The sequence below is a fragment of the Pelophylax lessonae genome, assembly GCF_965119305.1.
Source record: "Pelophylax lessonae genome assembly, chromosome: 1".
Taxonomy (NCBI): Eukaryota; Metazoa; Chordata; class Amphibia; order Anura; family Ranidae; genus Pelophylax; species Pelophylax lessonae.
In genome coordinates, this window is record NC_138768.1 from 803,627,861 (window position 1) to 803,643,584 (window position 15,724).

Consider the following 15,724-nt stretch of genomic DNA (forward strand, 5'->3'; position numbering starts at 1 on the left):
TGGCCACGTGAATAGCTCCCCATAAAATGTAAAGGAAGAAGCACCATAGTGAAAACCTTAAAATGTATTAATAAATATATGCAATTGCACTTACACAGATAAAATAGAATGAACCAAAGACAAAAGCTACACCTATCCCTCCAGGATAGTACAAGGCACTGTGCCGACAACACGTCACTGAACTGACGCCTTTTGTCACAACTGATGTCATCCTGGGGCATGGGCAGCGTGCTGACTCACCGCATTAAGTACAGAAACAACTAAAATGCCACGCCTCGGTCTGAGCGTCAAGTCGTCTGCAGCTAATCCACCATTTTGGACAAGGGAAAAAAGGACTGTCCCACCTGATCGATTTATATATAAATATAAAATGGAATAAAAATAAAATGAAAAAAAAAAAAACCCAATAAAAATACCCTATAACCATACCAATTCTGTATAGAGACATATGTTGGCACAAAATAAACTACCAGATAAAAACTTGAATACTGAAACAATGGAACCTCTATTGGATACTGGGTAAGGTTCACCATAATGTTGTTTGTGTTAAATCCAATTCTAATATACCATATAGATTTAAATGAATAGCACGTGAAATGCAATCACTATATAAAATGATCAGCGTGAATATGTTGCGTACCGACCAGATATAAGCACCGGAAGTTCCATCCAAAAGAATGTGGGGACAACTAGTAAAGAGACCTCTAGTGGCCAATCAATGAATAGAAAACACGAAACCTCTTATTAAATACTAGGCTAGATTCACCATACTGTTGTTATGCTAAATTTAACTCTAATAAACCCAGTAAATAAAAGAATGGCTCATTAAGTACAAAAACAACTAAAATGCCACGCCTCGGTCTGAGCGTCAAGTCGTCTGCAGCTAATCCACCATTTTGGACAAGGGAAAAAAGGACTGTCCCACCTGATCGATTTATATATAAATATAAAATGGAATAAAAATAAAATGAAAAAAAAAAACCCAATAAAAATACCCTATAACCATACCAATTCTGTATAGAGACATATGTTGGCACAAAATAAACTACCAGATAAAAACTTGAATACTGAAACAATGGAACCTCTATTGGATACTGGGTAAGGTTCACCATAATGTTGTTTGTGTTAAATCCAATTCTAATATACCATATAGATTTAAATGAATAGCACGTGAAATGCAATCACTATATAAAATGATCAGCGTGAATATGTTGCGTACCGACCAGATATAAGCACCGGAAGTTCCATCCAAAAGAATGTGGGGACAACTAGTAAAGAGACCTCTAGTGGCCAATCAATGAATAGAAAACACGAAACCTCTTATTAAATACTAGGCTAGATTCACCATACTGTTGTTATGCTAAATTCAACTCCAATAAACCCAGTAAATAAAAGAATGGCTCATAGGATGCAATCACTCTAAAAATGATCAGCATCGATATGTTGCGTGCCATACCAGATATAGGCATTGGAAGTTTCATCTAGAGGAATATGAGGACAACTAGTAAGAAGACCTCTAGTGATCAATCAATGAATAGAAAGACCAATACCAGATTGAATTGGCCCTTACATAAAATTAAATGGGAAATTACAGTTACTATGACTAGAGAAATGCATAAAAATAAAACAGCTAAATATGGGCATAAAATACCCCAATGAAACTAAAATAACCAAAACCTATATTACGGGCGAAAAAGTAACCCAATATAGAAAATTTCCCAATTAAAAGACAATTCTAAGACTCATACCGAGTTCACAAAGGATACATATATTGCAACATAGTACCCATCACATCGTAATGAACCCATGGGTTTTAAGAATTATCAATAAATGCATTAACATCAACATTTAGCCCATAAGGCGCGTACATTTTGACCCTATGAATCCAAGCCATCTCAAGTTTGGAGATCCCCCTCACTAGGGAGCCTCGTTGCCAATGTGGGCTAAATTTATCTATCCTTAAAAAGATAGTGTTCCTGGGAATCTTTATTATGTGCCAAAAGATAATGCTTGGAAACTGAGTGCTGTTTGAAAACCTTTCTAATATTGTTTATCTGCTTATTCAGCCGGACCTGTAAGGAACGTTTGGTTCTGCTCACATACTGGAGCCCACAGGGGCACTGCAACAAGTACACCACCCCTGTACTCGAGCAAGTGATAAAGGGTTTAATTTTAAATGTACCCATCATACTAGTAGAGACAAACTCATTGGTTCTCCTGTGTTTACAATCATTTATTTAACATACCTGACATCTCTTACATTGGTATTACCCCGTAAGGTTGTGGAAAAAAACTCAATTTTTGAGCGGAAGGGTTCAGTGTGTTGGGGGGAATTCGATCTTTAAGGGTGGAAACCCCTCAAAACACCACCTGAGGGTTAGCAGGCAGAACTTTGCCCAGCACCTGATCATTACTTAAAATATGCCAATGTTAAATGAAGCGCTTAACTCCCCTACATTGGGTAGAAAAGGTGGTAATAACAGGGACTGTTGGTGAGGAATTAACGTTGTCTTGTGGGGACTTTTCCTTTAAAAGGTCCATCCTATTTATATGGGTGACCTGACTCTCGTTAGTGTCTTGGAGAAATTGGAGACTGTATCCCTTCTCCACAAACCTCTGAGTGAGGACCTCAGTCTGGGTCCAAAAGTCACTCACCTTTGTGCAGTTACACCGCAGCCTCATATATTGGCTTTTCAGTACTAATTGTAACCAAGAGCTGTGGCAACTATCCACAGGAATATAGGAATTCCTGTCAGTTGGTTTAAAAAAGGTAGTAGTAACAAAACTATCCCCTTTTCCTCACTTTAATTGAGATGGTAATTTTTTTGGATCTGGCTATCTCAATTAAAGGGGATTGTTTTGTTACTACTACCTTTTCTTCTGGCTAGCCTCATAATTCAAATGTATCCTTTGATCATTATCATTCAGGAAATCCATAAATTGAGATAAATCAGAGCTTTCACCATCCCATAGGAGGAGGACGTCGTCTATGTACCTGGCCCAAAAAAGGACCTGAGGTCGATGTTAAGCATAGACGCCCTCCTCCTCCCACTGGGCCATGAAAATATTTTCCAGACTAGGGGCATATTTGTCCCCCATTGCAACACCCCTATCCTGACAAAAAAAATTGGTTATCGAACCAAAAATAGTTATGTGTCGCCACTGGAGGTCTCTTTACTAGTTGTCCCACATTCCTTTAGATGGAACTTCCAGTGCTTATATCCGGTTGGTGCGCAATAGATTGATGCTGATCATTTTATATAGTGATTGCATTTCACGTGCTACTCATTTAAATCTATAGGGTATATTAGAATTGGATTTAACACAAACAACATTATGGTGAATCTTACCCAGTATCCAATAGAGGTTCCAATGCTTCAGTATTCAAGTTTTTATCTGGTAGTTTATTTTGTCATATGTCTCTATACAGAGTTGGTATGGCTATAGGGTATTTTTATTGTTATTTTTCATTTTATTTTTATTCCATTTTATATTTTTATACAAATGGGTAAGGTTATTCGATCAGGGGAGACGGTCCTTTTTCCCTTGTCCAAAATGGTGGATCAGCTGCAGACGACTTGGGGCTCAGACCGAGACGTGGCATTGTAGTTGATTCTGTACTTAATGCGGTGAGTCAGCACGCCGCCTGTGTCCCAGGACACTGCCAGTTGTGACAAAACGCGTCAGTTCAGCGAGGTGCTAAGGTCACCGAGCCTTGTACTAATCCTGGAGGGACGGTGTAGCTGTTGCAGCCGGCGGCATTGTCTTTGCTTCTTTCCATTTTATCTGTGTAAGTGCAATTGCATTTTTTTTTTTTTAATAAATGTAAAGGTTTTACACTATGGTGCTTCTTCCTTTACATTTAATGGAGAGTTATTCACGCCGCCAGGTGAACTTCTAATGGATGTGCACAGAGGAGTGTCTCAATTGGGAGTTGGAGGCCGTGTTTTTGTATCATTCAGAGCACAGTTGACCCTTGGCGTCAGGATGTCTGGAAGCAGGTTTAGCGGTGGTGGATATTCCAATCTTTGGCGGATGTTCTTATTTGTTCGCTGATACATTCCGAGTGTCATTTCACGATCGAGGATTCATCAATATTTTGGACTATCACTGGTGTACACATTTTTTAGTGTTTTCATCCCATTTTTTGTTTTTGGATCAATCCAACAATAATTTTTTATTTCTTTCAATTTTTTACTACTTTTATTTATATATAATGCTTTATGATTGTCAATATTTACAGTATTAGCGCAACCTATTTTTTCATTTTAGCCAACAGTTTGTGGAGCACTTGCTAAAATGCACACACATATTCCACACTGTATTTACATGTACACATGCAGGAAGTCTACTATGCATAGAATCAGGAAGTAACATGTGTTCTGAGGATCACTAAACACAAAATTCCAATACTACATCCCCCTAAACACTGCAAACACCAAGACATCTCCCACACGTACCTCGCAAATCAGCAAAATCTCATGCTAAAAAAGTGATCTTACCGTGTTAACTTGCTGACAACTCTGAGTAGCAATAACACTTATAAGTGCGTCCTAACGTCCTTACACATATGAGGATGCATTTCCAGGCCAGGAGCTGGCCCGGGCAACCAGTTGTGTGCCATTGTGAAAATATGTTCAATATGCTTATTTCGCTAAATAATTATTTAAAAAATTGTGTTTAAGGGGTGGGTAACTGATGATTAGAGAAAATGAATACCTAATTTGAGATGTTGAGATGTTCAATTGTCTACCTAGACCATAGCAAAAATGATTGGAACCTGAAAATCAGCATTGGAGCTGTTAAAAGCTTCTTCTTTTAGTTTTGGATTTATACTTTCTTTTTTACCTGCATGTGTGCAGAATAAAATTGTTTTGTAGCAAAGTAGATTTAGTAGAGATTGGAAGATGTGTTAAGACATTCCACTTCTAAAATATTTTATCAAACCTCAAAAAAAAAAAAAAAAAAATTCAAAACCGATTCTACATTTTATTTGGAGAATAGGAACACTATTTTGTTCATTCAGTTACTTTGCTCAAAAAATTGACCGACATTTTATTTTTTACAGCACTTTAGAATATGGTTAGAAGGGCCCAGCTCTAAAGAGCTTACCATCTAAAAGAGAAACACTTAAATTGGACACGCCTTCAATTTCATAGTGTGCAGCAGGGACAAAAATAAGGTGAGCATAACCAGGTCAAACATAACATTATAACAACTCTCACCACCCCACCCCCATCAAAAGTTTAAGTGCAGGATTAAAAAAACAAAACAGACAAGATATAAAATTGACAAAATAAAAGGCAGCACAATAACTACACCCCTCCAAATTCACACACATACAATTCTGGTTAGGGTTAACAGGAAGCTTCATATTTATAAAAAATTTAGGAAACTAGATCAACATTAGGAGTTGTCAAACACGTGGGATTTGTAAGTAACAATAAAAAGAGAAGGGTCAGCTAATGCTCACAAAGAAGAAACGTATGGTCACACTGGACAAAGACACACAAAAAGCCACTTTTGAGGGCCAAAATGCAAAACAATTACAGCAAACAGACAAAACATTCATCAAACCACAGCCAGTGTGGGTCATTATGTACACTATCGCACCCTGCCTGCAAATAACCTGGCCTCTTCTCAGGCAAAGCAAAACCCACTAGTGCAGGCCTTTATATAACATAGGTTGGATTGATAGCACACCTACATCCACCCAATAAAGGACATGCCCACCAGTGTAAATAATTCAGTCTCTTCATCTATGCCTCAAGTACTCACACCTGTTGATCAAGAACACACAATCTCTGCAAATGAAAGAATGCATCAGCTATATAAACATATGTATCTGTGCAGTGTATAATGGAAAAGATCAAATGTCTAAGTCTCTGGCCATGATCAATGGTACCAAAAACAAAACAATTCAAGTTGTAATTTGTTTGGCATGTGGAGGCTACAAAGCAGGAAATGTAAACTTTGTGAGGGCTGCTTCACACAAATTGTTGATAAGCACATTCATCATCACACTCGCTTTATTTACAATGTCATTTCTTTTGTTTCCATTATATGAAACCCGTGAGAAATATAATACCTTGTGAAAAAGAAGCTATAACACCGCAACAGAGGAAGAACATACAAACCTCTAACCAGATAGTGGCATGGTTGGGTTTCGAACCAATGACGCCGGTGCTGCAAGGCAGAAGTGCTATCCAGCTAGCTACTGTGCTGCCACATGCATGGAGCCTTCATCTCTGTGGTGTTAAACAGCCCAAAGTCACTGGGGCGCAAAAAGTTAATCAATGCAGATGTACCCTGGAAGTCCTAAATGCCATTGACCAACCCGTTTCTGTGATATGTCATCTGGTTCCAAGGCAGGTTATAGCTGATTACTGTCTGCATGCTCCTATAGGACCATCTCTAATTTTGGGGCTTTTTGCTTGGTAAGAGGCTGCAATTGGTGCTGGTGTTCAATTCTCAAGGCTGCTTTTTGTCCTTCCCTGTGGAACACATATGGCAAGATTTGCAATGGTGGTGGAACCCTCCTACACCTAAATACTAAATTTCTTTAGGCATTAACCTATAGGTGGTGGAATTGCATCAGGCAGGAGTTCTGTTTCTTGATTTATTCTGTGATATTTGGCGTTTATTGGTGTGTGAGTGTAGATTAGTTCTGTTACCTTCTGAATTTTGGTAATGACATTTTGATTTGGATTAATGATGTTGGTACACATATTACATTTTTGTGGTGAAAATGATGATCATTTGGAAATACTAAACAACACACAAAATTGTTACTCATTTTAAATTTGCATCAGCAATGGTATTGTGTGTGGTTTGTGAAGACAGCTGTGGGAGTTATGGTTTAGATTTATCTGAGGTGGAGAGCAACAAGTGCATTATCTACCATTTACTTATCAGATGTCAAACAGCTAAGTCTCTGAGAATGCCCAGTATGACCAGAGATATGGCTCAAATTGCAAAGTGGCTGAGCATGCTCAGTGTAACAAAAGATATGGCAAACAAAATGGCAATGTCCTGGGGCATACACAATGCACATGGCAGGATATACACAAAAATATATATAATACAGAGAATGCATCTATCTATCTATCATATGTTAACAAAATGTATATATCTATATATACACTGCTCCAAAAAATTAAAGGAACACTCTGAAAACACATCAGATCTCAATGGGGAAAAATATCATACTGAATATCTATACTGATATGGACTGGGTAATGTGTTAAGATCTATACTGATATGTACTGGGTAATGTGTTAGAAATCAAATAATGCCACATCATTTGATGGAAATGAAAATGATCAATCTACAGAGGGCTGAATTCAAAGACACCCCAAAATCAAAGTGAAAAAATGATGCAGCAGACTAGTCCATTTTGCTGAAATTTCAATGCAGCAACTCAAAATGGTACTACAAAAAAGTAGTTTGTATGGCCCAAACCCGTGCTTGTATGCATGCCTGACAATGTCAAGGCATGCTCTTAATGAGACGACAGATGGTGTCCTGGGGTATTTCTTCCCAGATCTGGACCAGGGAATCAATGAGCTCCTGAACAGACTGAGGTGCAACCTGGCAGGTGTCAGATGGACCGAAACATAATGTGCCAGAGCGGTTCTATTGGATTTAGATCAGGAAAGCGTGGAGGCTGTTCAATGGTTTGAATTTCTTCATCCTCCAGGAACTGGCTGCATACTCTCATCACATGAGGCCGGCATTGTCCCGCACCAGGAGAAACCCAGGACCCACTGTACCAGCGTAGGGTCTGACAATGGGTCCAAGGATTTCATCCCGATACCTAATGGCAGTCAGGGTGTAGAGGTAGCCTGTAGAGGTCTGTGCGTCCCTCCATGGATATGCTTCTCCAGACCATCACTGACCCATCACCAAACCGGTCATGCTGAATGATGCTACAGGCAGCATAACGTTCTCCATGGCTTCTCCAGACCCTTTCATGTCTGTTACATGTGCTCAGGGTGAACCTGCTCTAATCTGTGAAAAGCATAGGGCACCAGTGGTGGACCTACCAATTCTGGTGTTCAATAGAAAATGCCAATCAAGCTCCACAATGCTCGGTAGTGAGCACAAGGCCCACTAGAGGATGTTGGGCCCTCAGGCCACCCTTTGTTCAGAGACATTTACACCAGTGGCCCGCATTAGGTCTATTTGTAGGACTCTGGCAGTGCTTATCCTGTTTCCTCTTGCACAAAGGAGCAGATACCGGTCTTGCTGATCAGTTAAGGACCTTCTACAGCTCTGTCCAACTCTCCTAGAGTAACTGCCTGTCTCCTGGAATCTCCTCCATGCTCTTGAGACTGTGCTGGGAGACACAGCCAACTTTCTGGCAATGGCATGTTATGATATGCCATCCTGGAGGAGTTGGACTGCCTGTGCAACCTCCATAAGGTCCAGGTATCGCTTCATGCTCCCAGAGGTGACACTGACCCTAGCCAATTGCAAAACGAATGAAAAAGAGGCAGAAAATATTATTAGGGAAAAAAATGTCAGTGGCCTCCAACTGTAGAACCATTTCTGTTTTGATGGTCGTCTCACTGTTGCCCATCTTGTGTACCTGTTGTTAATTTCATTAACACCAAAGCAGCTGAAACGGATTAACAACCCCCTCTGCTACTTAACTGATCAGATCAATATCCCTGTAGTTTAACTGACTTGATGCTATACTACTCTGCTTAAAAAGTCTCTCTCTATATATATATAAAAAAAAAAAAATATATATATATATATATAAATAAACAGGAAACATTACTCATTAATAGCTTTGTTTAACAAAAAAAAAGGGAGCAACAAAAATCCCAGCAAGGACAATTTGTTTTAGGAATTAAAGAGTTAATCTCAAAATTAAAATGTATGTTTTTTTTGTAAGTAACAGTTATACAATGAGAATCAACGATTGACACTTGCATTTATTTTTTTTTATTTTTTTGCATTTATATATAAATAGTACATAGTTTGCTAGCTCTCACAAATTCACGCTTGTTAGACTTTCACACATTTTGGAATTCACTATAGCACGGGGCTTAAACAAAATGAGAGTAGGTTTGTGACTAGTTTTCTAGTCTGGGCATGCTCAGTTTGTCAGTACAGAGTTCTAAAAACAGGGTGAATTTATCTCTTCTCAGACTTTCAAGCATATTTCTGCTTTCACAACAATATTTCAAGACATTTAAAAGCAGAACACCTCCAAACAATATACCACATGTTTAGGAGCCATTTAATCTATGAGATTAAGCTCTAAACATTATTTCCATGTGCAATTCACCTGCTTCTAGCATGACTAGTGATTTAGATGGTCTCTGATTTATGTGACCTATAGTGAATTAAATTTGTGAGTAAATATTCACCAAGTGCTATAGTGAAAACCGTTTCTGACTAGTTTTAGTCGTTTGTGACCATTTGTTCACCCATTTGCAAACTAGGTGCTATAGTGAGTTAGGCCCTATGTATTTACATATACAATTCTTATCATAATCCATCAATATCACAATAATTAATAACTATCCCCCATGTAGGAAGGGGGAAGGGGAAGGAAAATTGAAATATATCCTTTCAAAATACCTTGCTATAGCTGTGTAAAATCCAATTACCATTTTTAGATCACCAGTATGGACAAGTTGATTATATTTCAAGTGAATAAAGTTTTGTCGGCCCGTGGGAAGGTTAACAAATCCCCGGACGCTAAACTACAAAGAAAAAAAAAATATGCTTATACAGAAGTTTCTATGTGGGGGCCAGAAAAGTCCTCCATAAAGTAAAAAAAAAAAAAAAAATATATATATATATATATATATATATATATATATATATATATATATATATATATATATTGTGGGAAAGGTGGACTGCTCCAACAGACCATATACTTACCTAGAGCTTACATACACAAATCTATAGAGAAAAACACTGGTCACCATGTCAAAGAAAAGATGCAATAGATCCTAAAACCAGGTAGGTGTTATTCCAGGCAGAAAAGGGAAAATGGGAGGAGTGCTGGGCACCCACTTTTCCATTTCTGTCTGGGATAACACCTACCTGGCTTTAGGGTCTGCTGCATCTTTCCTTTGACATGGCAACCAATGTTTTTCTCTATAGATCTGTGTAGGTAAGCTCTACTATAAGGTCTGTGGGAGCTGGCCACCTTTCCCCTCTTCCCCCCCCCCCCCATTTCCCCCTAGTCCTCGGGGTAATTATTTATTATTTTTATATTGATGGATTATGATTACAATTGTATATGTAGATATTATGTGACTTACATGTATTTTTGTTTGTAGAACTCTTTGTCACTGTACCTGTATATGAGCTAGGAGGTCCGGAGGAAGCAAGTGTTCCTGCAAAACGTGTCGACCGTCCTTACCTAGTCTCAAAAGACTACCTTGTTAAACAATCTCGAGCCCTTCAATGAGGCATGATTGGTAGTTTGAACATTCTTGCATTTTTGATATATGATTTGATTGAAGTTTTTACAAGTTTTTTAATGGATGAAATAAAGATTTTTATTGACTTTGTAAGTGAAGTATTTGCGTTCATTGGAGGGGTAATTCAAATCCCACCATTTATCTGTATACTATTTACCAATTTATTCTGATGAAACACTCCACTGACACTGTGATTCTGAGAGTTCCATTCTTACACACATTATAAATCTCATATTTTAGGAATAGTCTATGGAGAATTTGCTGAGTTCTACCCTTGTATCTCATTATTGCAATTTTTTTTCTTAGCATATTAATTGAAGCATTTTAAATCTTGTTGGAAAAAAAAAAAATATATATATATACAGTATCTCAAAAAAGTGAGTACACAACTCACATTTTTGTAAATATTTTATTATACCTTTTCATGTGACAACACTGAAGAAATTACACTTTGTTACAATGTACAGTAGTGAGCTTACAGCTTGTATAACAGTGTAAATTAGTTGTCCCCTCAGAATTACTCAACACACAGCCATTAATGTCTAAACCACTGGCAAAGAAAGTGAGTACACCCCTAAGTGCAAATGTCCAAATTGGGCCCAAAGTGTCAATGTTTTGTGTGGCCACCATTATTTTCCAGCTCTGTCTTAACCCTCTTGGGCATGGAGTTCCCCAGAGCTTCACAGGTTGCCACTGGAGTCCTCTTCCACTCCTCCATGATGACATCATGCTGTTGGATGTTAGAGACCTTGCGCTCCTCCACCTTCCCTTTGATGATGCCCCACAGATTCTTAATAGGGTTTAGGTCTGGTGACATGCTTGGCCAGTCCATCACCTTTACCCTCAGCTTCTTTAGCAAGGCAATTGTCATCATGGAGGTGTGTTTGGGGTCATTATCATGTTGGAATACTGCCCTGCGGCCCAGTCTCTGAAGGAAGGGGATCATGCTCTGCTTCAGTATGTCACAGTACATGTTGGCATTCATGGTTCCCTCAATAACCTGTAGCTCCCCAGTGCCGGCAGCATTCCTGCAGCCCCAGACCATGACACTCCCACCACCATGCTTGACTGTAGGCAAGACACCATTGTCTTTGTACTCCTCAACTGGTTGCTGCCACACACACTTGACACTATCTGAACCTGAATGTTTATCTTGGTCTCATCAGACCACAGGACATGGTTCTAGTAATCCATGTATTTAGTCCGCTTGTCTTCAGCAAACTGTTTGTGGGCTTTCTTGTGCATCATCTTTAGAAGAGGCTTCCTTCTTGTATGACAGCCATGCAGACCAATTTGATGCAGTGTGCAGCGTATGGTCTGAGCACCAATGGGCTGACCCCCCACCCCTTCAACCTCTGGATATGATGCTGAGCACATGAACTCAACTGCTTTGGTCGACCATGGCGAGGCCTATTCTGAGTGGAACCTGCCCTGTTAAACTGCTGTATGGTCTTGGCCACTGTTCTGCAGCTAAGTTTCAGGGTCTTGACAATCTTCTTATAGCCTAGGCCATCTTTATGTAGAGCAACAATTCTTTTTATCAGATCCTCAGAGTTCTTTGCCATGAGGTGCCGTGTTGAACTTCCAGTGACCAGTATGAGAGAGTGAGAGCGAGAACAAAAAATTTAACGCACCTGCTCCCCATTCACACCTGAGACCTTGTAACACTAACGAGTCACATGAAACCGGGGAAGGAAAATGGCAAATTGGGCCCAATTTGGACATTTTCACTTAGAGGTGTACTCACTTTTGTTGCCAGCAGTTTAGACATTTATGGCTGTGTGTTGAGTTATTTTGAGGGGACAACAAATTTACACTGTTATACAAGCTGTACACTCACTACTTTACATTGTAGCAAAGTATAATTTCTTCAGTGTTGTCACATGAAAAGATAAAATACAATATTTACAAAAATGTGAGGGGTGTACTCACTTTTGTGAGATACTGTATATTTGAAATATACAACTAAAATTGATATACGTTTTTACTAGAACAAACTCATTTTAAAAAGCTTTCCCAAGTCATTTGCTTTATGTTTTGGCATAAATTCTTTGTAGCAAAATTAGGTATATTAAATGTTTAAAAATTCATATTCAGCTACTATATATATATATATATATATATATATATATATATATATAGGCAATCTTTTGCTTAACAGAATTTGAAAAATGTATTTGTTAAATCATTTATCTGAATAAAATTACTTATATTAGGTATTTAATTGTTCTAATCACAACATATTGTAGATTCTAGCTCTGTGTTTAATTGAGAAGCTGGTGCACCAGTATATAATGTCAGAGGTCACTAGAATGGTTAAAACAAGTTCATATAGTGGCAAATTATGCATATATATTGAGTTAAAAGAATGGTCTATGAATATGTATGCCTGTAAATCTTATTTTAATGAGCTCAGTTATTCTTCACGTAATTGACTTTAAACAGAGCTCATAATCTCGGCTGACTTTACTGCTGTCTTCCAAAGTCAAGGTCACTATAACAAACCATTTGATTAACAAATACCTCTCCATCTACGCTGTCTGCCTATTCTACTGGCTTTTATTACTCCAGTGCAGGACTTTTTTTTAAAGGATCACTAAACAAAATTAGAAGTCACCTTTATGTTACCATTAACAAACAGTTGTAAATGATACCTTTATCAAAATTAGTAAGATATTTAATCACCTAGGGTTAAACTTCTCATTTGGCAATGGTCATAAAAAGGGGAGGGGGGGCAATACTTTAATTTTCGGCAGAGCTGAACAACAGAAAAATGTAAATATATAAAAAAAAAAAAACAATATTTAGGTAATGGTGTAGTTAGTACTAGTTAGTTATATTAAATTTTATTTGTTTTGCAATCTTGAAATTGTTCCACTACTCATCAGAGTGACTTCCTCAGTTAAAAGTGACTATACACTACTAAATATTTTAACATCTTGACTTTTGTTCAGTTTTTAGAACTAGTGGTAATATAAACGAATACTTTTTGCATTCTGACTGGTGAGCTGTAACTAAGAGCTACAGGGCACTACAGCAAAATGTATCTAGAGTCCGAACGATTAAAATTATTATTTTGTTTAATAAAATTGAACAGCATTTCTAATCCCTATAAAAAAGAAAAGCAGCATGTGCTGTTTCCTACTTTCCACTTTAAAAAAAAAAAAAAGGAAAAATAAATTACATTTACATTTTTTGTGTTATCTTCATGAAGGAAATATTATTGAAGTGTATCTTAGGTCACAGCTTTTTTTTAGTTTTGGATAGAAGGGGGAGAGGGATTAGAAAACCTCTCATATTTTATTGCTGTCCGTGCCCCCATTAGGGCTAATAGCCCTTTCTATTTCTCCTGTTTACTATTATCACTGAAAATCAAAGTAAAGGAAAATTACAAATTTTGGGTTGTCCCCCAGAAAAGTAATAGAGGGGACATCTTTTAATGGGAACACTAGTTCTTGTGGCCTTGGGGTCCCCAAGAGATTCCCTTAATTTGTAGGGATTTCCCTTCACTTCCTGTTTTGGCTATGGGGCAGGAAGTGAAGGTAAATCTACCCATTGGGACAAAGAGGACAAAAATAAACCTTACAGGAGTTATAACCCTCCTTTATTCTATCCAAAAGGGGAAACAAAAAAGTTTGGCCTAAAATTCTAATTTATTACCTTGTATCTTTTTTGCTGTCTGGCCTGCTAGGCTGATTTCCTTTCACTTATTTCCCTGGAAACAGAACAGGAAATGAGAGAAAATCTCTTAAAGTGAAAAGAAAACCCATCCTGATTGGAGAATTTTCCCTTGCTTTTGCTCTGGTGACTACTCTCAGATTTTGGATTTTCCATTACTCATTACAATGGTCACCAGGCCAAATAAAAAGGCTAAATCTACATAGCAGGGACACAGGCAGCAATAAAAAGCTGACAGGGGGGGAGCTAACACTTCCCATTTTTTTAAAAACAAAATGCCTTTACTTACACTTCAATATGCCTAACTCCGTATAAGAAAGAAAACTGGAAAAAAAAAGCAGGGTTAGGGTTGGCAAATTCTGTATTAGCTAGAACAGAATTTACTTTTGGACCCCTGACCCTATGAGCCTGGAGACTAATGTACCCTCTGCAGGTAAGTTCTATCTTCAAAAATATGCTGGTTGGGGAAGCTTTACTGTGTGGCTTCTTGCTGGTTGGGTGTGAAAGGTTTTGTAAGGCTTTGAAATGTGTCCACAGGACAAGTTACTGCCAACTGCACAGAAGGCATTAGCTACAGCACAATGGGCTGGAGCTAAATGAACAAGTAGGATGTTAGTCTTCCCCATGCTTCTTTAAGATACTGCTGATGAAGTAGGTTAATAATCAGTCATTGTCATGGTGATGAGTGAAAGATCTGTTTGGATGAGAGCAATGGATGTTACCTCGTATTCCTGTACTAGGATCTTGAAGTTCTAATGCCATGTAATGGAGCTGTTTCTTTGATGTAGGGCTGATAGGGATATTTACATATGTTGCTGTCTCACTGCGAGGTCGGTCAGAAACCAGTGGCTCGGCTGGATAACCTGCTGCCCCTGCTGACCAGATGAAGCAGATATATTCTGATTAATTCATGCTCATGGCATTTTATTGCAGCTCAGATCTGTGAATGTTAGCCAAGAGAAACATTGCAGCACAGGCTGCTGAAAAAAATATTTCGACTTAAATATATCACCGTTGTCTGTACCTACACAGGATATAAATCAGGTTATGCCCTCATGATATCATTTGAAATACGTAATCTGTCATAAAACAAAATTCTTTTTTATTGTGTCTTAAAATTATAAAATATTTGCTGAAAATCTGGGTAAGATACCTACCAGCTACCTTTGAAGAACACCCATGGTCATCATCTTACAGTGTGAGGAGTAGATGTCAGATGCTACAGTTCTCAATATGTTCCCAGTTTGTAAACTTGCTTGCCTGGCTTTTTTTGTTTCCATTTACTCTACAACTGCTACAACAGAACTTATCTATTGTTTCATCCAATGTTTATATCAGTGCTAAATTCTACAGCTTCTACAAGTTCACTTACAGTAAATTAATTTGTTAAAATTATTTGAAGATAAAATACATTACCAGTACCAATATGATATAGCCTTTTCTGGGCAATGACAAAAAAAAAGGAACTATAACTACAGTTACCCCTCGGTGGAAGTCACTTGATGACGAAACGCGTCAAAGCGTGGTGACGCAATCACGTAGGAAGCAGGAAGCCGTGGTGACACGCGATCCCCCGAGGCTTACGGCCAGGTACC

At 38.2% G+C, this 15,724-nt stretch overlaps 1 protein-coding gene across 1 annotated transcript in view; it reads right to left on the bottom strand.

Annotated features, from left to right (window-relative positions):
* The window catches only part of DOK7 (docking protein 7), a 247,643-nt gene that overhangs the window by 18,335 nt on the left and 213,584 nt on the right, over nt 1-15,724 (bottom strand). The window contains exon 10 of the mRNA XM_082256433.1: nt 14,852-15,004. Coding sequence (XP_082112559.1) covers nt 14,852-15,004 — 153 coding nt within the window. The remainder of the gene's footprint in view (nt 1-14,851; nt 15,005-15,724) is intronic.